The sequence below is a fragment of the Daphnia pulex genome, chromosome 10 (assembly GCF_021134715.1).
Source record: "Daphnia pulex isolate KAP4 chromosome 10, ASM2113471v1".
Taxonomy (NCBI): domain Eukaryota; kingdom Metazoa; phylum Arthropoda; class Branchiopoda; order Diplostraca; family Daphniidae; genus Daphnia; species Daphnia pulex.
In genome coordinates, this window is record NC_060026.1 from 715,091 (window position 1) to 739,312 (window position 24,222).

General features: G+C 38.9%; 4 protein-coding genes across 6 annotated transcripts; 1 reads left to right on the forward strand and 3 right to left on the reverse strand.

The window, feature by feature from the left end:
* Positions 1 to 77: 77 nt before the first annotated feature.
* Positions 78 to 1,827, reverse strand: LOC124204584. Of its 2 annotated transcripts, XM_046601665.1 has the most exons (8): positions 1,734 to 1,787; positions 1,633 to 1,668; positions 1,513 to 1,569; positions 1,028 to 1,447; positions 861 to 973; positions 652 to 798; positions 470 to 595; positions 78 to 382 (listed from the first exon to the last, which is right to left on the reverse strand). In XM_046601665.1, the coding sequence occupies exons 3-8, from the start codon at positions 1,567 to 1,569 to the stop codon at positions 217 to 219; spliced, it is 1,029 nt and encodes a 342-aa protein (XP_046457621.1). In that variant the 5' UTR covers positions 1,633 to 1,668; positions 1,734 to 1,787; the 3' UTR covers positions 78 to 216. The 2 variants fall into 2 exon arrangements, with proteins under 2 accessions (XP_046457621.1, XP_046457620.1); XM_046601664.1 differs by lacking the exon at positions 1,633 to 1,668 and having other exon boundaries at positions 1,734 to 1,827.
* An 822-nt stretch (positions 1,828 to 2,649) lies between these two features.
* LOC124204576 (calphotin-like) lies at positions 2,650 to 7,504 on the reverse strand. Of its 2 annotated transcripts, none has more exons than XM_046601649.1 (15): positions 7,239 to 7,504; positions 7,082 to 7,176; positions 6,911 to 7,011; positions 6,763 to 6,855; positions 6,567 to 6,696; positions 6,436 to 6,507; positions 6,283 to 6,364; positions 5,941 to 6,177; positions 5,786 to 5,874; positions 5,604 to 5,720; positions 5,282 to 5,530; positions 5,041 to 5,137; positions 4,796 to 4,977; positions 3,375 to 4,734; positions 2,650 to 3,252 (listed from the first exon to the last, which is right to left on the reverse strand). In XM_046601649.1, exons 1-15 carry the CDS (start codon positions 7,345 to 7,347, stop codon positions 3,119 to 3,121), a joined length of 3,147 nt encoding a protein of 1,048 aa, XP_046457605.1. In that variant the 5' UTR covers positions 7,348 to 7,504; the 3' UTR covers positions 2,650 to 3,118. The 2 variants fall into 2 exon arrangements, with proteins under 2 accessions (XP_046457605.1, XP_046457604.1); XM_046601648.1 differs by having other exon boundaries at positions 6,433 to 6,507.
* Positions 7,505 to 11,785: 4,281 nt separating this feature from the next.
* LOC124204581 (U5 small nuclear ribonucleoprotein 40 kDa protein-like) lies at positions 11,786 to 15,088 on the reverse strand. The gene is made up of 13 exons (XM_046601656.1): positions 14,890 to 15,088; positions 14,676 to 14,830; positions 14,394 to 14,609; positions 14,118 to 14,201; positions 13,814 to 14,031; positions 13,538 to 13,702; positions 13,255 to 13,467; positions 13,103 to 13,183; positions 12,840 to 13,003; positions 12,525 to 12,687; positions 12,295 to 12,450; positions 12,126 to 12,216; positions 11,786 to 12,045 (listed from the first exon to the last, which is right to left on the reverse strand). Exons 2-12 carry the CDS (start codon positions 14,767 to 14,769, stop codon positions 12,163 to 12,165), a joined length of 1,608 nt encoding a protein of 535 aa, XP_046457612.1. The 5' UTR covers positions 14,770 to 14,830; positions 14,890 to 15,088; the 3' UTR covers positions 11,786 to 12,045; positions 12,126 to 12,162.
* A 1,387-nt stretch (positions 15,089 to 16,475) lies between these two features.
* LOC124204577 lies at positions 16,476 to 19,227 on the forward strand. Its single transcript, XM_046601650.1, has 4 exons — positions 16,476 to 16,901; positions 17,025 to 17,414; positions 17,484 to 18,890; positions 18,954 to 19,227. The coding sequence occupies exons 1-4, from the start codon at positions 16,848 to 16,850 to the stop codon at positions 19,074 to 19,076; spliced, it is 1,974 nt and encodes a 657-aa protein (XP_046457606.1). The 5' UTR covers positions 16,476 to 16,847; the 3' UTR covers positions 19,077 to 19,227.
* The last annotated feature ends 4,995 nt before the right edge of the window (positions 19,228 to 24,222 follow it).

A 24,222-nucleotide genomic window follows, 5' to 3' on the forward strand; every position in this document is an offset into this window, starting at 1 on the left:
TTGCCTAAATAATCTGACTGCACTTCGGCACTTCCTATTTTAATACTCAGTTTCTAGTGGTAGTTATCTCAATCGACTCAATGCAAAACGAAGTTTATTCCATTGCTAGGTGAAACGCTCCAAAAATCGGGGTTACCCAATTAAAACAAAACAAGAAATGTGTCAGCATGCTCGCAATAATGAACCAACAAAAAAATACTCAAATCACATTTTAACTCACAAATAAAAATTTTCCATATCTCTATTGATGGCAGAAATTTCATCCTTTTTAGTGTTCATTCGATCTTCTGAACGTGGTTGAGCACCACGCCCACGAAAAGGTCGTGAACTAGCAAATTCGGCGCTTTCTTGAAACGAAGAACGATACTTGCTTGAACCACGACTGTAACACAGAACACCGAAATTAAACGATAGGTAAAGTAAGGAAAAGTGAAATGCATTTGAATGAATTTATAGAAACACTGAATACCTGTTGACTTGACGTCTGTCACCGCCGTAAAAGTCACTAAACTCTTGATCACTTTTAGGTGTTTGTTGAGTTGCATCGTACAAGTCATGGCTCCAACGATCAACAGTTTCACACTTACTTATCGGTCTATAACAAAATTAAGATAAGTTCCCTAAAGATTATTTTTAAGAAGATTAAAATACCTGGGGAATAATTTTTTTGAGTATCCAGGGAATTCATCTCCATTTGCCTTGACTAGGGATGCATCGTAAAGATCATGACCCCATCGGTTGACGGCTTCACAAGGACTCTTATTCTGGATCGATTTCATGTCACCTTCAAATGTTTTACTAAAAGTAAAAGTAACAAATTAAATATTTTATCAGAACTATAAATGACAATTGATAATTACGCTTCCTCGACCTCTTCACGATCTCGATCATCGTGTTCAAACCAATATTTAGGGGTAAAGGGTTTACGCTCATAAAACTTTGCTGCCTGAAACGGGACTCCCTCAGCATCAATCTAGTAAAATACTTGTTCTGATTTTTCACCAAAGAAATCTATAACATTTATTACCTGTAAAAGAGATTCAAGACTTTCTCTTTGTTTCTGTTGATTGCATTCTACAAAATTTGGGGTTTTAGATGCTAAAGCTTTTTCAAAGATGTTATCAACTGATTTGTTTCTTGATATTTCCCTTTCATCAAACTGACGTGTATGTTCAGCTACAACTTGAAAATTGTCTGGAAAAGCACTTTGTTTGGCTTCAATCAATTCTTCTTTTGACATTATTTCTCTAGCTTTGGTAGCTTCCTGTTTCCTGAGATCATCTCTAGCCTTCGCCAGGAGTTTTAAGATTTCTTCGGATGGTTCAACTGCTGACAGAAGCTTCTTGGTAGAACCCATTTTAGACAGATTACTACAACTAGAATTTATCGGCTTGTTTTTAGATGAATCTTTAGTGATAACTTCATCAATCTCAGCAGGATAAAGGGCCTTCAATAAAACCATTAATTAAAACCTTGGTTATTAAATAGGTGCGACCTATACAGATTATTCACCTTTGAACTATCATGGCTTTCACATTCCCAATTCTGTGATGAATTTATGTACTCCATCTGGAATGTAAAAAAAATGCCACAAGTGTGCACAACAAACAAAAATTATGCAAAATTATTAACATTGTTAATCAGCTTTTTCCTTCATGAATGGGTTTGCTTGAATAAAAAAATCGAATCTTTCGTTTCGCAAAAGTCTTTTATAATACTTTCACAAATTTTACCTGGCCAAGGAAAAAGATGAATCACTCAGAGCCTGATTTTGATTTATTTACTTGTCCTTGAATTACTCGACAGCCATTTCGCCTCATTGCCAAATAGCCGAAGTAACTTTTTTTCCAAGATTAAAAAAAAAGTCTTTGTATTTTTAGAGATGCATTTTCATTACATTTTTCCCTTGCTAAAAGAGACTTAAAATTAAATATGACTGAACTATGAAACTATCTATGAATTATGAAATAGTTGCGTCTTCGATTTTATCTGGCACATGGCAGACAAGACGGGAGTCGTTCAAATGGCGCGGAAAGACAAATAAACTTCGTAAAGCAATTTGCGCTAAATGAATCAAAATCAACTGAGTTATCTTGTGTCATTTAAAAACCCTTGGTTCATAACTGTAAAATAAAATATTTGAATTTAAAACTATGGAGTTATTGGAATAAACCAGTGAAAGAACTTCACCGAGCCACTTCAGAAACAACAGAACTGACACCAACGCGGAGCCAGAGACAGCAACACGGAAGGGCCGTCAATTGATTTCCTAATGATGCCCGGTCGCTAATAAAAGGAAACGGTGGTTTCTCTTCTGAAAGCACGAGGACTTGCTGAAGACGACGCTGAAGAGCAGTATTGTGTTAATGTCGTGAAAATCAACTTTATTCCAAAAATTGCTCAGTACCACTGTCCGAATCTGTGCTACACAACTCTCGGTTTAAATTACAACGAATAACATCCCGGGTTGAGTAGCAGTTGCTTTCAGGAGAAATTGGAGCAATAGGTACAGTACTGAAATATCTGGATGAAACTTCATTGAACGTAGATAACGAAAGTAGATGGAATCTTTGTTTAAAACGTCTACAACATGAAGCTAATCTTCACTATTCCGTAATCTTTAAGGTTGAATCATTGTAAACTGTTAACTCTGGACTGAAAATTATGGGTGTATTAATAAAGCAAACAATCTTACAGAAAACACCAAACAATTAAGCATAGATGAAATTCGAATGGAGTACAATAGAACAATTTTCGATGCTTAACATGTGCTGTGGAAAACACCTTGCAGTGCTAAAGCGTTGCACTCTACTTCACAAATTCCGACAAAGTCGTTCAGATACAAGACTTACCGCTAAGATCACCACTAGATCCCGAGCAAATACATTTAGAAATGTAAGAAGGGAGTGGATAATCAGACTTAAATGTATGCAACCAGGTCCAATATTTATAAAAATAATTCTGAATTAAAAAACTAATCCGAAAGGGGAGTAAGTAAGGGATGAAATTCTCAGAAACAACAGGAATATTTGAATATTAACGAAGGGAACTTGAGTAAATTTGATCACCTCATGCTCGAGTTTTCGATGGCTTAAAAACGACAAAGAAGGTTTTGATTTTAGGAGACCAAACATTTCAGACGACGACGACGATCGCTTTTTGCTAATTGTTGTTGAGGACCTTGGGTTGGATCGCCTACCCGCGTTGGACTGCCCTGTGTACGACCAGTTTGTTCACAACTTCCCAGCGAAACTGTAGAATCAAAAGAATTTTTTAGACCAGTCACTTATCATTGAAGTTAACACGCATACGCTAAAATATCAGATAATTTTTAACTCTAATAGAGAAAACTGAATTGACTTTCAAATTCTTACCATGTGAGGACGTAACAACCGGTGAAACTGCGAATGGTGTGGGAACTTGTGCGGCGACTGAAATAGCAGCTTCTGGTGTAGACATTGGTGTAGACATTGGTGTAGACATTGGTGTAGACATTGGTGTAGTGACCGGTTTAGCAGAAACTGGTGTAGCGAATGAAACAGCGGTGCCCGTGACTGCGTTAGCTGAGGTTGGGGTAGTAGCAGCTGATTTAGGAGCTGGTATTTTGACTGGTGTATCAGAAAGTGTTTCAGCAACTGGTGTGGCAGCAACTGGTGTGGCGACTGGAGTTTCAGAAACTGATTTGACTACCACTACAGGGGTTGCAGCAACTGGTCTAGCGAATGGGACTGGGTTAGCTGAGGTTGGGGTAGTAGCAGCTGATTTAGGAGCTCGTATTTTGACTGGTGTATCAGAAAGTGTTTCAGCAACTGGGGTGGCAGCAACTGGCGTAGCGGCAACTGTGGTGACAGCAACTGGTTTGGCGACTGAGGTTTCAAAAACTGATTTGGCTACCGCTACAGGGGTTGCAGCAACTGGTCTAGCGAATGGGACGGTGGTGCCCGTGACTGGATTAGCTGAGGTTGGGGTAGTAGCAGCTGATTTAGGAGCTGGTATTTTGACTGGTATATCAGAAAGGGTTTCAGCAACTCGGGTAGCGGTAACTGAAGTGGCAGCAACTGGTTTGGCGACTGAGGTTTCAGAAACTGACTTGGCTACCGCTACAGGGGTTGCAGCAACTTGCTTAGCGACTGGGGTAGCAGCAACTGCTCTGGCAACTAAGGGGGCGACAACAGGTGTAGCGAATGGGACGGTGGTGCCCGTGACTGGGTCAGCTGAGGCTGGGGTAGCAGCAGCCTTATCAGCTGATTTAGGAGCTGGAATTTTGACTGGTGTTCCAGAAAGTGTTTCAGCAACTGGGGTGGCAGCAACTGGCGTAGTGGTTACTGAAGTGGCAGCCAGCTGAAGTGGTTTGGCTACTAGGGTTTCAGAAACTGATTTGGCTACCGCTACAGGGGTTGCAGCAACTTGTTTAGCGACTGGGGTAGCAGCAACTGGTCTGGCAACTGAGGTGGCGGCAACTGGTGCAGTGACTGGTGTAGACGCTATCGGTTTGGCAGTGGATGCGATAACTGATGTAGTAGCTACTGATTTGGCAGTGTGTGTAGTAACTGGTGTAGCAGCGACTGACTTAATAGCTGGTGTAGCAATTAATAGTTCACCATCGGGCGAAGTAACTTGTAGCAGTGATTTGTGTGTATCAGCCAGTTTGGATGCTGGTATTGGCTCTGCTGGCATTGTTGTGGCGACAGGAAATGAAACTGAAGCTGCATTAGAAACCACACGATTTTCCACCTAAAAAAAATACCATAAATTAACGCAATGCTCGGTTGTTGAGGGGAATAATATTTACAACCTTGACTGGGGATGTAGAAGAAGTGGCTGTCTCTGCTGCTGAGTGTAATTCAGGAGGCTCAGGAGCAGTTCCGGGCACCAACAATGATGAAGTTTCAGCAACGTGGGACGGCTGTTGAGTTGTATGATCTTGGAACTGCTGTTGTGGTTGGATATAAGCAATTTGGGCTCCAGGAGGGAATACTAAAAATAGCAATTAGTTTTCGTTACTTTAGTTTATACCTTTTTTTTTTTTTTAAATCTTACCCATTGTTCTCTGCTGAAAACATCTCGGATAGAAGGGAGTGTTATCTGATCGTGGGTAGTAGTACTTCTGAGTCCCCGGGTGCAGTAAATATTGAGACTGCATCAAGAAAATTTACAAAAAAAAGTTTAAACGAGTAAACAAACTAAATACTTAACACACATGTATAGAAAAACGTTAATCAATAAATGCGAATAAATGGAAAGAAGAATCAAGACAATTTCAGTTAAATAGAGCACTTACTTGGTTGTTGAATGATGATGATGAATGACTCGTGCAGGGCGTGAAGGGAACGGGCGTGAATGGAACGGGCGTGAAGGGAACGGGCGTGAAAGGATCGGGCGTGAAAGGAACGGGCGTGAAGGGAACGGGCGTGAAGGGAACGGGCGTGAAGGGAACGGGCGTGAAAGGAACGGGTGTGAAGAGAACGGGCCTGAAGTGATGTGGTATGAACGTCGCATACCGGAATTGAGGTACAATTGCGCGTCCAGGCTGGTGTATTCATAAAAAGAACAACAAGTTAACCAACCACATATTATTTGAAGGTTAGAATACAAATACTTACATTGAAGTTGGGGTAATTAAACGCCTGATGAACATTAGCTGGATGACAGGGAAAAGGTAATAAAAATGGAGATCTTGTCATGTGCTGATTTTCCGGATGCATGAAACGATTGGAGAACTGCAAAAATGATAATAAAGAATATTTTGCCTTTTATTATATGTGATTGCTAGTATTAAAATAACCTGATTATTTCTCACTGTTGGTTCAGCTTGCATTTGACCACAGTGTCCTGGATTGGCCATGTTGACTTTCTGCTTTACTCCCAAGGTGGCTGTAACGTAAAAAAAAGTCCAAAAGTTCAACACGCGAAAAAAGCGAATAAACATAGGGAACATACGAATTTCAGCAGGAGTAGAGTCTGGTGTTTGCAGTGTCTCTTGAACATTTACTGTTTGTAACGCTTTTTCTTCGACCTCCACTTCATCAAATTTTGTTTCTGCGTTGGTTGGTGTTATAGCGCCGTGAAGGGATGGAATAATATGAATTTCTTGTGTTTCAGAAGGAGAAGTTTTTGATTTTGAAGCATTATCGGCGGCGGTCACAGAGTCTGCAATGGTTGATGGACCCAAAAAAACTTGACGGGGCGATTCGCAAAAACCAACGGGAAAAAAATAAGAAACCAGAAGCACATTTTGATAAGGTCATTCAATAAATGTTCGACAGCTATAGTTTTTAGTACCTGGCATTTCCTGCAGCAAATTAGTCGGACTTGTGTTTAAGTCCTTGGACTGCAAATACAATATCTGAGCTGTTCGAGGTTGCTGGAAGTGCAATCAAATTAATAATTTTTAAGTAAAACGAATCAAACAAGAGCTACTAATACAAGTACTACGTTTTTCGGCAGTTCTTTGATGGAAAGTTGCGGGTATAAGTCATCAACAGCTTGACGCTTCACAAGCGATCCCTGTTCAGGAAATTCGTTAACCAAAACGACGAAAGTAAGATAAAATTATACTATAGTACCTCAGCAAAATGAGCCTTTAAGTCTTCAGTTTCAGTACTTGGTTGTTCTTGCTTTTGCAAAGAAGCCTGGTTTTCTTTCATCAGCGAAGCTCTGTATTCCTGCATGTCCATTACTTTTGATGTTATGCACCTGTGGTGATTAAAAAATACTAGTTTTAAACTAGTTTTAAATGTTTAATCTTGAATCACTCAATACTTCTTCTTCTCAGCAGTCGTGGCCTTGAGTTCTCCAAACAACAAACACACGTCCAGTAGTAGTTTGGCAGAATAGAATGATTTGAAGGTGATCCTGAAATATTTGATTTCTTACATTGTGTTTGAAAAATTAAAGCTAGATCTTATACTCATTATATTTCTCCAATGATGGTGCAGTCTCACCCCATTCAATAAATTTCAGAGCCAAATCTTCAATCTCATTCATGGTTTTATCCGACAAAGAGGCACTCTGCAAGTAAATAGATAGAAAATAATGTTGTTGAAAATGGCATCAATTTGTCGAACAAAATGAAGCTTACTGTATGGGATAAGAGGCTCATAAGTTCAAGCAAAACTGGAAGGTCATCTTCAGCCTTGTACAAAGTAAACCCTTTTTGCAGTGCATAAAACCGACCTGTAATTCATGGTAATAGAGACTCATTTTCCAATTATTAAGAAATTAAGATTTCATCTTACACAGATAGCTAACAGAAGGATACAAGTTTTCAAAATCAGTTGCAATATCCAGATATGGTTCGATACTTTTCAAGTCGTTTGATAAACAAGTCAATGGGGAACTGGCCATTTTAGGGTGGAAAGCTTTTTTCTACGTCGACTTATTCAATTTTCAATCCGAGTTTCAGATAACAACAGAACAAACTGCTCTAAGCTCAAAATGTTTTTAACTCATTCCACTGTTTCTGTCCGACTGATTCTCAGTTTCTCACTCACTATACTCACAACGACGCTTACAAGCTCACAGCTGATTTAATCCCAGCTTTCCTATTGGACGAGGCGCATCACGTCTCCACGTGACGAGAAAATAAATTGATTCGTTGATTATTTCGGTATTTCCCCTTTCAGTCACGTTATAATATTTCTTGGTCTCTTTACTATCTTTTGAATGTAAAAAAGCACTTTTCACATTTTGAAACACAATTTTGTTTTTTGAAAAAAAAACCGTAACGATGCGTAAATCAAAAAAAGAAAAAAAGGTTTAAGCCGTGAACGCTAGGTGGCTTCAAGTTTGATGACAGAAAATGAAACGACAACATAGAATTTTGGAGGGAAATTTCAATTTCCATCGTTTATATCCCGGATGAGAAGCAAAAATTGTAAGAACCGACGAAACAAAATGTGAAGGGGGGCATAGCATTTGAAAAGCGGACGCGGACTGAAAGCTTTTTTTCGGTCTGAGATAGCACTAGTGGTGGCATTACTCGGTAGTAATACCTAGTATTACCTAGTTACCTAGTAATACCTAGTTTTTTTTCAGCTACTTTTACCTAGTTTTCGGGAAAAAATCTATTACTAGGTATACCTAGTAATAGTAATACCTAGTTTTTGAAAAATGATTACCTAGGTAATTACCTAGGTATTTTCCATTTTTTTGCAGCATTGTCAAATAAATGGCAACTCTGCTTTTATTTCATTTTACTAGGCTTCTTTGGTTTCTGCATAGCTATAGATGCCTGGTCGGTTTACGGCTGTGTTGGCTTCCCAATCCCGGTTTCAGGGTAAACGTGGTCCGATTTGGAAACTGGAATGAGCGCTCTAGTGAGTGTGTCAGCTACTACGCTCAGCTACTTTTGAGAGCCTAGATGGCTCTGTTTCCAGTTTCAACTTCACAATTCTGACAGGCCCCGCCCTAAAATGTCTGAAAATCGGGGATTACGTGCAGTATCTCGCCATGCCAGCTACTTCTGCCTCTGCAGAGCGTCTTTTTTCGTGTAGTGGTCTTTCTTGCAAAGGCAAGAAAATAAATGTCTCCCCTGTCTTGGTAGAATCGCAAACACTTTGCCGATTCAACAAAAACTTTGACTTCTGAATCTGAATTCTCAGTCTCTAATTTTCAATTTCCGTTCTTATCGCTTAGTCGTTAGTCCTTTCTATCCTATCATTGATCTTAGCGGGACAGAAATTGCAAAAAAAAGAAAAAAATTCAGATGCAAATTTTTTATTTGTGTTGTTTATGTAATTTCGAAGTATAAACAGAGAAATATCCAAACTAGGTAACTAGGTAACTAGGTATTTTTACCTAGTTAGTTACTTTACCTAGTTACCTAGTTTATACCTAGTAATAGTAAAAACCTAGTTTTTTTTTCCGATACCTAGTTTAATTTATTTTGTTACTAGGTATTACTACCTAGTAATACCTACTTTTTCTCAAATACTAGGTATTTAGTAATAGTAATACCTAGTTTTCAAAAAAAACTAGGTTGCCATCACTAGATAGCACATACACAATTGTCAAGTACTGAATGACTGTAATGTTCGTAATGCAAAAAAAAAAAAAAAACGTTGTGCCAACTCTTGAGGCAGAGTTCTATTACTCTGCTTAAGGTAAACAAAAAGTAGCGTACGATGAAAAGGGTGGTCGGTATGATAGCGATTCTCCCGTCCGGTAAAGTAATTGGAAGTCCGAATTGCGGAAAAGCTAACCTCGTCCAGGTTAAACCTTCAACTTTCCCTCATAATCTGCTTTCATTCATCAACTTATTACGAATGCGAGGTCCTCATCTGGTTTCCATCGAAGGTCATCATTTGCCGTTTGCTTGGAATTTACCCTGTGAACACACACAAAAATGAACGCACACACACAAAAATCACCTTGGGTGAAATGGGATATAATGAAACATAATCTGAACAAAATATGAATCCTTCACGATATATTTGATAGCATGTCAATCATCGTTCCTAATAAATGCCCCACGGCAGACAAATAAAAAATAAACAACTTAGACTTTTTTATAGATTCTTATTCAACTAAACCTTAAAATATAAACAAGTCCAAAGAGAAAGTTTAAACATGATTTCTCATTCCGTTTGGAATGGTTAACCAAATACGTGAAATATCTCCACATTAAAACCACAATTTGAAGTAATTCGTGTTAATTGTAATTTGTGTAAAACCATCACGAAGTAGATTCGTCTTCAATCTTCATAACAATTTTATTTGTAAATCGGTTGAGCCATTATACCGAAAACCTTATTTTTAAATAGCAAGGAGAGAGAGCATCCGCCGCTGTGTGTGTGTGTACTAATTGTTAATACAACATATGTTATAGTTATAATATCACAATTTTAACAATGTCGGGTGGATACACTGGTGATGCCAATAGCCAGCTCAGTACCCAGGATATACGGATCTGAATCTAGCACAAATATCCCACACTCACACAATCGCACTTCTCAAGGGGTTGCCCATGTGATGCACCCGGCGGTATATCACGACAAGGACAACATTGTTGGATTCAGGCGGAAACCATGCGTTCGTGATCACTGAGATCAATTATTTGACTAGCCCGTATAGAGCGCAGCACCCAACTTATGCCACACACTTTCATTCAACACGACGGAACAAGGCAATTAACCCAATGACTGCGCAAATAAGGGCACCTTGCTCTGTCAGATATACAGCGCCAGTTTCCCATTATTCCACATTTCATTCGCCTTTTGCGCTGAGGAATATTGGACCGATCCCAATATCGACGTAAACGTCCCTCAGCCACCCTCCCGAGTTCCCTCTCCAGCACGGGGGTCAGATGACGCCACAGTGGCGCCAGAACGGGTGTATAACCAACCAACAATGCTCATCTGGGGGTTCGAACCCCAATCCCCTGGTGCATCACTACACCTCTTTATCAATGACGCCTTAACCAATACACCCAATCGCCCATTAATAATCTTTGAATAGGAAATGTTTTTAAATTTTTTTTTTTTTTTTTTCTTTTTTTTTTTTTGGGGGGGAGTTGTTGAACTGGCGGGTGGCCGGTCAGACAGAAGTAGAAAACAAATTCACTGTGGGTTGTTTCATTCAGTAGCAATTGAACCTGTTTGCATGTTTTAAATGGGCACTTCGAATAGGCAAACCCCCCCCCCCCCCGCACACCAAATAACGCGGATGTTCTAAATGTTTGATCACACTAATTTACTAATTCAAATAATGCAGATTAGAACGCCTGTCAGATGTTAGACGCAATTCATCCAGAGCAGCCGACGGAATTGAGAGTCATCCATCATATCCATGCCCATCATGGTAATGGATCAAATCAATGAATCAAGTTCCTCTTAATTGAATGCACGCAGAATACAGAATATGTCACAAACCAAACCGTAACGGTGATAACATTTTGATGGGACACTTTAAAGAATAAGTTTCGATAATTGTTACGGCTAGATGTAGACATGCAGAAAATCAAATGAAACGGTTCAAATGCTTTTCGAAACAATAGTACACTGGCAATAAAAAAATGAGAGACGAGGGAGTTGTGGAGATCCGGCTAAAGTGTGATAGCTCAATGGGCCTTGAGGAGGGATGAAACGGACATAGTGGGAAATAGTTTAAATGAAAACTGCGTCCTACCTTTAAGGCTAAGAAATACCGCCGGACTCGTCCTCCTGTTGAGGAGCTTCCATTTCACCATTTCAGGTTGTTCTCTATTCAAATATTCCAGCGTTGACTGGGCAATCAACGACACTAGTCGAATAGTACAACTGGGAGCTGTTTCACGGGTCACCGACCCACATGGCTCCATACGTTCCTTTAAAGTGAGTTTGTGCTCTTATGGGCATCATACGGTGATGTTCAGCAGATTGTTGTTGCCTGCCGAAGCCATTCTCTAGTCGTGTTGACCGACACGATGAATCGGATTTCCATACTTTCACGGTTTGTCGTGGAGAAGCCTAAAGATGAAAAATCGAGTCAATGGTGGAAATTTAGAAACCACTTGGGTCTATAGACAATGACATGTGTCTAAATATTAGAAAAGAATTTTGCTTACCTGAAACGAAGAATTGGGACTATCCTTTATCAGTCCTTGTTGTTAAAAAAATCCTCGTTTCGTCAGGTTTTTTTTCTCAAAGCTACTTTCAGAATTTCAAGACATTTGCTGCTGCTGACTGATCAAAGATTTGCTCAACATCGAAAGGACCTCACCGATAAAGCCAAAATGAATTTCATTTCTGCAATGAACGATTATTTTCGCAAACGCTATCAATCGAGATCGAGACCAATTATACAAGTTATTCTGGATATTTTATTGAAAACGAATTCGTGAGATCAAAAGTATTAAGAAAATTGTTAATTTCCTAAAACGCAAGACGAGACGGGAGACATTTTTCACGAACGTTTCCAATCGTTGATGTTGGTTTTGTTACCGGACGATAATTGGACCCCACAACTGCTGATCAAAGAAGTTTTTCTTGTTTTTCACAAAAAGGAATTAGTTTTCACCGAAGATGGAAAGAAACAGAAATGCTGAAAAAGCACTCGGACTTTAACCTTAATACAAATACAAAAGATTAATCTCGATTTCAAATATAGTCTTCCCATCAGCAGTCGTATTAAATAAATCCACTTACTTTTTTGCATTATTACGTATAACAGTAACAACAGTTTTCAGCAACTGTCACCCACCTCGGCCACCTCCGCTGCAACTTCCCAAACAACGATCTAAGTGTCAGACAGAGAACGGGATGTTAAATGTTTGAAATAAACGTTTCACTAATAATGATTCAGTTCATTAATTACCTTATCGTTTCGCGAGGAAAAAGTCAATTTATAAGTGGAATTCTCGGAGGACTCTGCGGACGACCCGTTAATGCACATCCACGACAAAGAAATTTTACAATCATGATGAGGTGAAGCAATTAATTTCGGTGTGGTGGAGAATACGGGTTTCCAAGTCTAATTTGTTGGGAAAGAATCATGAAGAAACGGTATTATCGGAATAAAAATGTTTTAAAATCCAAATTACGTACTTCACTCAACCAGATGGTAATATTATATCGACTTGCTGAGGCGAGGTACCTCCCATCGGGTGAAAATGAGAGACAGGTTACTGAACGCGAAGGCCCACGGAGAATTTTCGTTTTGTCCCTTTCCAAAGGATTCCAAATCCAGATCGATCCATCTGTACATCCACTGTAAAAATAAATAATGGGGTGACAAAATCGAACGTCACATGTATATGTTTTCAAAAATAAAAACTCGCAATACGGTCTTATTGAACGGTTCAAGCACTGTGTCTGCTTGGACAGGACGGAAATGTTAATAGATATTAGATAAAGATATACCAAGCAATAGCGAAGTTCTCTGGCATTTCCCTTGCCGAGTTGATTCCGCCATTGACCGTATTCCTAGCCGGAAGCCAAGCCAAACTAGAAAAACCGTGTTCAAATTTCTGGAAATAATCAGGTATTTTTGACGTGTTGCTTTTGCTGCTGCTCAATGACCAAATCTGTGCTTAAAACAACATCAAGTTTAAGAAGAAAAACAAAATTATTAAAGGAACGATAGTCTTAATTTAACCTAGGTTAAATTAAGAAGGAATAATTACCGTAATCCATCCTTCTTTCCCACTTGAGGAAGACGCTAAATACTTTGTAACATTACTCCATTCGAGTCCTTTTATTGCACCCTTCAACAAGGAAAAATAACCACATTAAAAAAACCAATTAATTTCACCTAGGTAGAATTGTTACAACTCACCGTAATCCGTTTAATTATCTGCAACACTTGGAACTTGGATTCATTTTCGTCGATTTCCCAAATTTCTAAGAGGCCATTCATGAACCCGATAGCAATTTGATTTTTAGATGTCCACTCCACTTGTGAGATCCTCTTCTCATGTTCGATCGTGTAAAACACGTTCGATTTTCCGTCGTGAGTGGTTGAGTTCCAAAACAAGACTTTTTTCGAACCCTGAATGAGAATTAAAGAGATTAAAATTGAAGACACGAAAACACAAGTCATTACAGAAACTTTAAATTACTTTATCGAGAGTAGCAAAAATATTTGGCTTAACGGGGTTCCAGGCGATACGATAGACCCATTTGAAGTCGCAATTCGTGTTTAGGAGAACGTCACCGGTTGGAAAACTGCTCCATACGATGACCGTATTATCTTTACAGCCAGCGGCCAATTGACTTCCGTCGAACTAGAAAATAAATTAAGGTTAAAATTTAATATAAAATTTGTGTATAATAAGTGCTATCAAAATCGATATCTTTGACTCTCTTCTTTAGTGGCAAGTATAAATGAAACTCACATTCCACTCTAAAGTTGTTATTATTTTCAGTCCCTGCCCATCAAACGAAATTTCTTTCTCTGTCCATTCGGAAAACGGGACAGACACGTCTTCAGCATTTAGTAGGAAAACTCGATTAAATCCGCACACAAGAACCGGTAGCGTCGGGTGGAATCGACTGACGCAATAATCAACTTCACTCATCAAGGCGATTGATCTTTGAACTTCCACAAATTGAACTAGGATTTGGAGAAGAAATTTTCGATTTAACTGTGAAGGGATAAACTGTGGACACAAAATTACAAACTTTTAAATCTGTATATACCTTTTTCTTGCTCATGTTCAGTAGAAGAAGGTACATCTTCACTCATTGTCAGCTCTTCATGGATATCATGTTGATCTTCACTACCTGAAAAAATGTTTCACAATTTTGACTTTAATCTCTTACAGCAAAAGGGTCTTGAATTACAACATTATAACGATTAATGAATTACATTGTATAACTAAAAAGGTTGTCATATTTTGAAGAATGAACTGTCAACTACCATAATAATTTTGAATGTGTGTTCAAGAATAAATATACAAGCTTAATAAGAGATACCTGGTAGTTTGTGCTCATTGGTGAATGACTTATTTATCGATTCTGGATTGTTATTAGTTGCATTTCTTAATCGTGAACAAGTTCCTATCTCTGGAACTATCACTAGCACTGTAAATTTTTCAAGAAATAGCAGATATTCATTGCTAGTGATTTCGGTGCCATCTTCCTCAAAGACTGTTATAGGAACTTCAGAGCCAAAGCTGAAAAGTTGTCTAGCTAAAAACTCAGAAAAATGTTTGTCATTTACAACTGATTTTGCTAAATGTTGAACAAAACAATTACCTCTACCAGTCAGTTCATCGAGACTACCTGCTGTTATCCCTTTTTTAGTTCGTCCATCTTGGCTGACGAGCTTATAGGGTTTTTGTTTTGTCATATCAAGTTGGAAACTGGTCAAGAGAGAGTAATGTGTATAAATGCTGGTTTTAATCTGGAAACTAAAATAGCCGTTGCATGAGATTTATTTATTTTTCTTTTAACTTTAGTGCTTGCAGACCAGACACGAGGCACCGTTCGTAGTGAAAAACTTCAAATCATTTGTTAACAACCAGAAACAGCTGATTTTAACAATCGATATTTATGGATCGATCATAAACCATCAAAACGCAATCGGCGGGAAATTTGGATGTTATTATATACTTCTCTACTTCAAAATTGAGAACTACAGCTACAGAACTCGTTACCTGATTTTCACTGGAGAATAGAACCAATTTATAATGTTATATCGAAGTTAAATTTATCGAGGATTCCGAAAACAACAGTTGAAATATAAAGCTCCAAACTTACTGTCCTCCCAAATTAGCTGTAAGAATGCGGATCCAAGTCTATAAATTAAGTTAATCCAAATAAGATAGAAAAATGAAATCTATCATCAAAACGGGTCCAAATTAAAATGCATCCATTGTAGCTGCAGAGGGTGGTAGGGAGGAAAATTTTGGGTGGGCAAAATAAATACTGGCTTGTTAAGTTCCTATCTCTCCCTTTCATTCCCTCCTTTTCACCCGCTTTCTTCCGTCCAGGACATTGCCTAATTTTACTCCCTTCAAGAGAATTCCAACTGTGACTCTTACTGAGGGTGAGATAAAAAAAATGACCCAAGGTAAATCAAACGGGACGGTCAAACTTTCCAGACAAAATCCCCTGTTCTTACACATCCGCCGTCGCCTGTCAGACCGAATCGTTATATAGGAAACGCGAGTGGGAAATGAAGAGGCAATAAAGATCTGACGCAGAGATTGTACAGAGCGCGTCGTTACCTTTGAAATGTCTTCTCCATTCCGACAGTCAAAACGCACGAACGACGATTCACGATGTTTTCATTCAAGGATCGCTCCTAGATAAAGCGGATTAATAACTAATAGTCCCCACGTCTATACTGACCAATTAGCAATACCGTCGTTTGACAGATGAATGCGACAAACATAACTCTTTTCAAAGCGCGGCCCTACTTTGTTGGCGTCCATTCTTACAGTGGTTTTCATCTTCATGTTTTCAACAAGTTGGAAACGGTGGTAAGATCGAAAAGTTAAGAAAACATAAAAAAGAATAATACGCACGATTGACGAGATTAGGCGTGGGGAGATGACGCCAAAGTAAAGAAAATTGTTGATTACGTGTCAAAAATCACATGTCAAACAAAAACAGCTTATTCGTTCATACAAGATCTCCGGCCAGATAAATATGCTTCAAGTCTGAACGTGTAGAAAGAGTTCGTTGGTTTTGGTCAGGTGTGCGTCTATACTACCATAAAAAAGGGGGTTCAAATTCCAATTCGAAGAGAAAGAAATCTAATATTTTTACGCCATTAATGGCGTCTTAATCAAAATCTGCGATAAAGATTTCCCCAGTCAAAAAGGAACTGTTGTCTCCAGCATTCCAGTCATTTCAGTAAACATAGCGCTAATTCGTGAAACCAATTTAAAGGCCGACAACAAAGATAACGAATCCACATCCGTTTCCGTCGGTTGTTTTCCACATGCAAGTGAAATCACATCAGTTATCTCTGACTCACTTTCACGCGTCTATTATTGCGTCGTTGCTTGACGTTGTGAAACGTGATTATAGATAAAACGGGGTCAGCATACGCTTCACACGACATTTGTTGACTGGACACGTCGACAGACACAGTTGTAAGTCGCACGCTCAATCGTGAAAAGTTGATCAAATGAGAATCTAATAGTGATAGCGATAATAGTGACTGTGATTTGTGTTCCCTTACATTTGCCAACGTGAAAAAGTTGACGTGATTTTACGTTAAATCGTTCATATTGGCCTTGTCTCCACTATCACTCCATATCGAATAGTTTAAAAACAGTTGGGACCCATCACGCCAGAAAGTTGAAGTGGAGAGACTTTGAGAATAAGCGAAATCACTTTCAAGCATTGCCGAGCGAGAGTGAAGCGGAATAAAACGCGAATATTTTCTCTTTCTAGTCGCATTAATACGTTAATGAAATGAGTCCAATTAAAATTAAGGGCATCGGCAAAAGAACCTTGAAAAAAACGGAAGTAAGTTTGCAGAAGAAAACTTCTTCGTCCATCTTTTATTTTTAAAATAATTAGATTTTTTTAGTATAAACTCGTATCTCAACCCGTAAAAAAGTAGCTTATGAATTTCATGTCGAAAAACAGGAAAAAAATGAATATGGCATTCTCCAACGCTTCAAAGAGATTGAAAAAGGCATCTGGGAAGGTGATCCACCCGACAAAGAGGACCCGACGAGGGTTTTTATAGACGGACTCATCAACATTATAAGCGAAATTCGCTATCCACCGAAGGGAAAGGGAAAAGAAGATGCCCAAAAAGAAGTAGAAAATGCAAATGAATTGGTTGAGAAGGTTGAAGAATTGACTAGAGGAAAAATGATCGCAAAAGACAGCCGAAAGACGACCGCCGACATCGTGAAGGGATTGAAAATCAAATCAGGCGATCCAGCTAAATTCGAAACGTTTTTCTGCTGTCTCCTGATGGCCGATTCTTTAGAACCGAAGAAGGGTGACGTTTTTTCCGGAGTTTTCAAGGTAAAACTACGCTTCAGAATATGAATTTGATTGACGACTGTAATAGTTTTACCAATTTCTGGATCGCAGAGTTGGGATCGGTTACAGAAGCTGGACCAAGTTGGCGACACTGAATTGAAAAATTTCTTCAAGACAGAAACTGCTAAGATAGATCGAAAAGAACGGACGCAAAATGTAAAAAAAGGATTCCAAGGCATGATTTCATTGATTTCTGAGGCCGGAAACGAAAATAAAGCCCTTGAAATGGGAACATTGCATAAATTTTGTGTAAATGAGGAAGCCATTCGAGATAAGTTTTATAAACTGTTCACAAACTGTCAGATCAAAAGACCAGACTTTACTCACTGTTACGTGAGCGTAAAAATAATCCTGTCGGAGTTCGTCAAAATCCTAGAACATCACCTGCAATGGGAAGTTGAGGACGTCGAGAAGATGCTAAGAGTTTTCGGCCTTTCACCGCCATCATTTGAAACCGAAAATCAAAATGGGACCAATCGTCTTCAAAAACAACTTGCCAATTCATGGAACCAAGTCAAAAATAAACTCAACGATCCTGAAAAAGAATGGAAACAATTCACCGAGAGCCCCAAAGTGACGACACCTGATGATGCGACAGACAGTAGCAGCAACCACGACCAAATTAAATGCCTTCAAATTAACCTGAATAGGAGCGAAAAAGCATGGGAAAATCTAATTCTTCAATGGTTAGCAAAAGAAAAAGTTGACGTTGTTTTCATTCAAGAACCGTATCTCAACAAAATCGGCAACGAACAAACTAACGACTGCTGCTACTACTTCCCCGGCCTACCCAAAAATTACCGGGCAGTTCATAACAATTACTTGATGGGCAAAGACAAAAAATCGAAATATGGTTACAGTGCGACCATACTTGTTCACGTCGGCGTCAAATTCGAGCGCATCCTTCCGATGGCTGCACCAAGCGACAACTATCCGACAACATCGACAACTATCAGACAACATCCGCAAGAGCTGATGGTCGGCATCCGATTGACTGGAAATGGATGGGATGGTGTTACCTTGTTCTCCATCTACTGCCGGCCAAGTAGAAGTCTTCGATCGCTCTTGAAGCCATTGCGTTCGTTGGGCAATCACGACATGACGGTCCTCTGTATGGACGCCAACGCCACACATCCGAAGTGGAGTCCAAATTGGGAGGACAATGGTTTCTACTCGGGACGGGGCGAAGACCTAGAAGATTTCCGAGCGTTTTGCGATCTCCAAGTGGCGAATAGAAATCTGGAGGACAGAAAGAAACCAATTAAAAAACAAGCCACATCTAAAGAGAATGAAGGGGACACAAGCGATGAAGATAAACCAGAAACAAAAAACGATCTCGAGAAAAATTCTAAACACATTGACGTGACTCTTTACGGAACTAAATTAAGCATCGATGATTGGGAGAGACTTAAAGACGAATCTTTATCTGACCATCGTTACATCACTTTTTCTATTAGAGTATGTTAAATCTTGATTTCCTTTATAATGTTAATCTCATTATAGACATTTCTTGCCATGTAGAATTACCCTGGCGAAAATTCAAAGAAATCGTCGACTCTTCTGAGCGCATTGGGTGGCGGAAGTATGTCCTGTTTTGGGAAAAAACCCAAAAGGCCATCAGTTGGACACCTCGCTGACCAATGAAGAATAGTTACTTTAAATTGTCAATTGTTTTATTTTGGTACGAGACGTTTTGTACCCCGTAGCATTTAATTTCCTGTGAGTACGAGAATGAGCTTATTGTTATACCAGTGACGTCATTTTACAAAATTATTAAACGTTGAACAAAAATGAATGAAATTACAAGCGTTGCAGCAGAATCTGTAGTAGATGAATTGGCTCAGGCTGTGGTGGATTAATTCAGGTGGATTAATTCAGTCAAGCTGCCCAAAGGCCAAAAATTGGATGTTGCGACAGCGCTGAAACGTCAGACGATGTCGCAGATGGGAAACTAGAATTGAATTGCACGATATTTTTAATTGACTGGAGAACTCACTTTAATACTTTCGACGTTATAGACGAAACCAACTAGGATTCAAGTGGTTTTCAACGAGCTAGCTTAAAAGAATAAATTTTGCTTTGGAAATTGGCTTAACATGAGACGTTGAGAAATAAAGACGAGGTCGAAAATGCAATGGAAAGTCTACATTATCGAGAGCTAACGGTGTAACGAATTGTATATCGGTGTTGGAAAGCAAACTTACTTACTTACAACATCCATACTCAGCTGCATCAACTCAATTACTTTATGGAATTCATTTTAAGTAGGAATGTGAAATGTTCACTCACAACTTATGATGAGCGATGACAGTTGGGCACCGGGTTAAATTTTGCCTTATCTCATCAAATGATTATGGCCAGACCACAAAGAAATGAATTACCTTCACAAGCTAGTTTTGAAAATGACTAAATTAGTATTTGGTTATTTCACATGTCAATAGAATCTTTGACTACACAAAACTGTCAACGTCCCTATGAGACGAACTGTCATGTTAAAAGCCAATTGTTGTCATCAAGTCATACTCACTTGCAGTGTAGGGGTTTCAAAATTGGATCAGCTGGTGAAACTGAGTAAAAAAAAGAATCCATGTCGTTCTGGGAGTATTAATCACCTTGGGAAGAATGTATATGACAGTAGTAGACAAACCAGATTCCTGTTAGGCAAAATAAAATTCAAAAGCAAGAAGTTCGGAGAGCGTTTTATATGACTGGCGCCTGCGGCAGGATGTAGCAGATAAGAAAAAGAGCCAGTATTCAATGTGGCGCTTACACAAGGCGTTGCGTGAAACTGAAACCACCAGTGTTTCCTCAACAACCGTCCAGAAAAGAAGTTGCTGCTCTTTGCTCAAGCAAAATTGGAGTCAAAGTTTCAAAGTGCGTCTGTTTTGCAATCGAATCAGCAACAAACTCGGTAACAAACAAACAAACAAACAATTCGGTAAATAGTTCATTTTCTTTCCCAGTATGAAGGTGAAGTTATTACGCATGCTTTGTTTCGCTATACTCTGTAGTAAAATCATTTCCTGCTTCTTGCGGTAACATTCAAACATTTACTTTAATGTTACTAAAAGGTTAAGTTTAAATAGAGATTCAGGCTTATACTAAATAAGTTTTGTCTATTTCTTATTGGCCACTCCCAAGGCCACTAGCCGACTAGTCTATCCGAGTTGAACGGCGCCAACTTGACTTGTTACTTTATTTCTCTCGTCTGGAATTTTCAAGCGTTGAAACCTTTTCAACGAATAAAGATAATAACCAGCTGCTGGAGTCCGATAACATCGTCTCGTTTCGATCGCTTGCGCAACTCTTTTTCTTTTAAATTATTATTGTAAATAAAGCCATAAAAAGAAGGAAAGGAAAAAGAAATCCTTATCTATAGTCAGCAAAGTCCTGTCACTGTTACTCTCCAACTCGAATCAATTGTGGGAATCGGTTGATGGCAACATTAACAGCCAAATTTTTTATTTTTAAAATTACTTTGCTTTATCCATTTCAAAATGACCTCATTAAAAGTAGATAAAAGAATCCAACTAGCGTCGCATTGGGAGTTGGTACTGCCATCAAACACTTTTGCACTTTCACGATTTTAAAGAATGTATAGCTCTAGTTAGTGATGCATTTCGCTAATTAAAATGCTATTGAAATAAGAAGAATGATAAGCAATAAGATATCTAATTTTGGTTTTCATATTCTCAGTCTGACAGTCTCACTGACCTAGTGACCTTTACCAGTTGGTGGTATTTTATCAGATAAACCACAATGGCTGCAGCAGATGCAAGTGCTGACGTGATGACGTCACGACCGTACACTGAACAACATGCCGCGGATAAAATCAAGGAATGGGTGGCTATAGAAACAAATGGAGATATCAAAACAAAATTTTACAAGGAAGCCATCAGTTACATTGAGTCAATTGTAGGACGTCAAATCTCTTGTTTGGAAACGACTTGGGTCGAAAGGCAATACGTCAAAATTGTCTTGGAAAAGTGGCTGCGCGAGAGTTTCGAAAAGGCTTTGGCTGATCTGGAAAAATCGTCGAATGAAAAAGAAGATGATTGTTGAATGAAAAGGAGATTGAGAAGGAAATAAAAACAAAAATAAAGATCTCTTGTACCAGGAAATCTTTTTGGAAGAATATGGTAGAAGAGGAAGTTTTGAAAGATGCAATCGATTTTGTCATCATGGACGAATCAGAGTGCGACATTGAACCTAAGCTCAATCGAGACGAGAAGTTGACAATCGACTTTGCATCCAAAGATTACGTTTTTTTCAGCCCAATGCCTTACACAGCGAAAGAAATGAAAAAGAAAATTGTGTTTCCGAATCAGTACGTCAAAGATATTATCAAGAAGAGAAACCACTTTGAATATTATCGGAGGAAGAAAACATTCGAGCTCAACAAAAGGGGGCGCCTGAACCTGATCGAACTGGAAAAGGTCAATAAAAACTACATGTATCAAGCTAAAGTGGACGAAGACGACTTGAGAGGCATCCATATCGACCCAGATGAACGCAAAAATATTTTGGCTGAATTGGAAAATCAGAAAATAATCAATGCCAAAGGATATCTCGCCCCAGAGTACAGTGGCCAAGAGTTCCGCTACCCACAATGTCCCACTTATGAAGACGCCGTCATGGGTCTGTTGGGGAGGAAATTTGAAAAGGAAATCGTCATACGGCATTGGCTTAAGTCGGAAGGAGATCCTGTACTACTCAAAGCTATCGAACTGTTACCACTGAATCCCCACCGAAACCTGTTGGCCGATTTGATGGCGGCTCACGTCATCGCCGGTGCTCGAGTGAAAGACGACATGAAATTCAGCGATTCAAAACAATTGATCAAGAATATTACCGATGACAAGGCGGAACGTGAATGTCTTCTGAACTATCTGAGAAGTCGACAAGCCCTCTACATTGCTCCTAATTCCAACGAAGATTTCTTCTCTCTCGACTTCATCGAACGAGAGATCTGCACAAAGAAAGGCATGGACAACGTTTCGACTGAACTCTTCTTATTCGGTCTGGTAGGGTTCGACCAACACATCATCTACGAAAAAAAATGGTCGAAAAAGGCTATCAGCCAGGCGTTGATCAGCACTGTAGTCGGAGGTGGCCTAATGGTTAGTGGATATTACTTTGACACTTACTTAACTATTATACCGAGTCTGTTTGGCGTCAACTTTCTTGTTACGGGAGGTACAGCCTTTTTGCTTAATGGCATCGAGAATCTCTTGTTACGCAACAAATCGACGTGGGCCGACTACGGTCGTCAAAGTCTCATGAATCTCATAGAGAAACCAGATCCTTTTGTAAAAATAAACACTATTTGGAAATTATTAAAATACTGGGAATCCATGAATCAAACGCCTTCTCCCCCCAGCAGCTTCAACGTACAAGAACCAATTCTGACAGAAAATCAGAATGTCAAAATCGTCGCAACAACTAGCTTCATACTCCACGATCCTTCCAGACTCTTTGTTAGTCATCTCGTCGAGAAAATCAACAAAATTGTCGACAGCAACATGGCAAAAATGAAAGAAACTTTCAGTAAGGTTTGGCAATCTCACAATCATGAAGATATCAAAAGATTGGTCAAAGAGAAAATGGAAAAATTCAAAACAGATTGGTTTTCAAAAGGCGAAAATTGGGTTGCCGAAGTGAAAGAAGCCTCGCGAGATCCAACACTCAAACTTGATGAGCAGATGGCCATAATAATTAAACATTTGGAAGACTTTGCATTAAAAATACGGATGGTTCACGTGACAGTGGAGTGCTTAAAGAGATTTCGATCGGAGTTGGATGGCGAAATTGCAAATCTGCCGCAGTTGTCATCAACATTGACCACAGATCATTTCGACGTCGAAATGGGGGAGCGTTTTTACAAGAAAGTTGTCGAAAACATGAAATCTGAACTGGCCAGAAAAGCCGAGCAGATTATGGAATTATTTCCAACATAATTCGTTTCTTCAATAACGGAGAAAGACGACGCAGAAGAAAATTAACAAACACGCTTTACTTTCGACACCAGCTTCGAAATTTGATTTTTTTAAATACTTCACATTGATTTATTCACATTTGTTCGTCTGAATAAATCAATGGAAACTGTACTCTATTGATTTTTTCAATTCTTCCATTTAAATTGGAAAATATGGAATACGTAATCGAATATTAGATGAAAAGATGAACTGAACAGGGTGCGATTTGGACTATTTTAACTGACTAGTAAACGAATAAACTCCGGGCTAGTAGACAAACTTAAGTGACGTTTTGTTGTTGAGACGTTGAAAAATATACAGGTAAGAGAGGGGTTTAATAAGATTAAAAATAAGGCGAAATGTTACGACCACGAAGCTACATTATCGAGAGTTTGTGCTCAGTGAATATTATCGATGTTGGAAAACGAACTTGTATACTCAACACCTTGAATCCCCTGCTACGATGACTCGTCTACAGCATGGGATTCAAATTAAAGTAGGGATATTGAAATGTACACTCACTACTTGTTGATGAAGAATGATAGAAGCGTCAGGTAGATTTTGCATCATCCATGCAAACGATTATAGGCAGACCACGAAGAAATGGAGTACCTTCACAAGCCAATTTTGAAAATTAGTTGGTAATACTTGGTAATTTTATATGCCATCAGAATATTTTTATTTCATTCTTGTTGGATTGCTGTTTTTGACGACACAAAACTTGTTTTCTTGCATTTAGTTATAATTAGTTTCATAAGCAAATACTCACTTGGTCTTGGTGTAGGGTTTAAAAATAGTTACACAAAGGTATCTGA

What these genes read in the sequence shown, in the direction of transcription:
- LOC124204576 (XM_046601648.1), bottom strand. Translation starts at nt 7,347, where the DNA reads ATGGCCAGTTCCCCATTGACTTGTTTATCAAACGACTTGAAAAGTATC. An exon ending in TTAATTACCCCAACTTCAAT is followed by an intron (nt 5,531 to 5,603) that starts GTAAGTATTTGT and finishes TGAATACACCAG; the next exon opens with CCTGGACGCGCAATTGTACC. An exon ending in TTTTCAGCAGAGAACAATGG is followed by an intron (nt 4,978 to 5,040) that starts GTAAGATTTAAA and finishes TGCTATTTTTAG; the next exon opens with TATTCCCTCCTGGAGCCCAA.
- LOC124204577 (XM_046601650.1), top strand. Translation starts at nt 16,848, where the DNA reads ATGAGTCCAATTAAAATTAAGGGCATCGGCAAAAGAACCTTGAAAAAA. An exon ending in GAACCTTGAAAAAAACGGAA is followed by an intron (nt 16,902 to 17,024) that starts GTAAGTTTGCAG and finishes GTCGAAAAACAG; the next exon opens with GAAAAAAATGAATATGGCAT. An exon ending in TTTTTTCCGGAGTTTTCAAG is followed by an intron (nt 17,415 to 17,483) that starts GTAAAACTACGC and finishes TCTGGATCGCAG; the next exon opens with AGTTGGGATCGGTTACAGAA.
- LOC124204584 (XM_046601664.1), bottom strand. Translation starts at nt 1,569, where the DNA reads ATGGAGTACATAAATTCATCACAGAATTGGGAATGTGAAAGCCATGAT. An exon ending in AAAGCCATGATAGTTCAAAG is followed by an intron (nt 1,448 to 1,512) that starts GTGAATAATCTG and finishes GTTTTATTGAAG; the next exon opens with GCCCTTTATCCTGCTGAGAT. An exon ending in CGTGAAGAGGTCGAGGAAGC is followed by an intron (nt 799 to 860) that starts GTAATTATCAAT and finishes TTTTACTTTTAG; the next exon opens with TAAAACATTTGAAGGTGACA.
- LOC124204581 (XM_046601656.1), bottom strand. Translation starts at nt 14,769, where the DNA reads ATGACAAAACAAAAACCCTATAAGCTCGTCAGCCAAGATGGACGAACT. An exon ending in AGATAATTAAACGGATTACG is followed by an intron (nt 13,184 to 13,254) that starts GTGAGTTGTAAC and finishes TCCTTGTTGAAG; the next exon opens with GGTGCAATAAAAGGACTCGA. An exon ending in TTACCATCTGGTTGAGTGAA is followed by an intron (nt 12,451 to 12,524) that starts GTACGTAATTTG and finishes CCAACAAATTAG; the next exon opens with ACTTGGAAACCCGTATTCTC.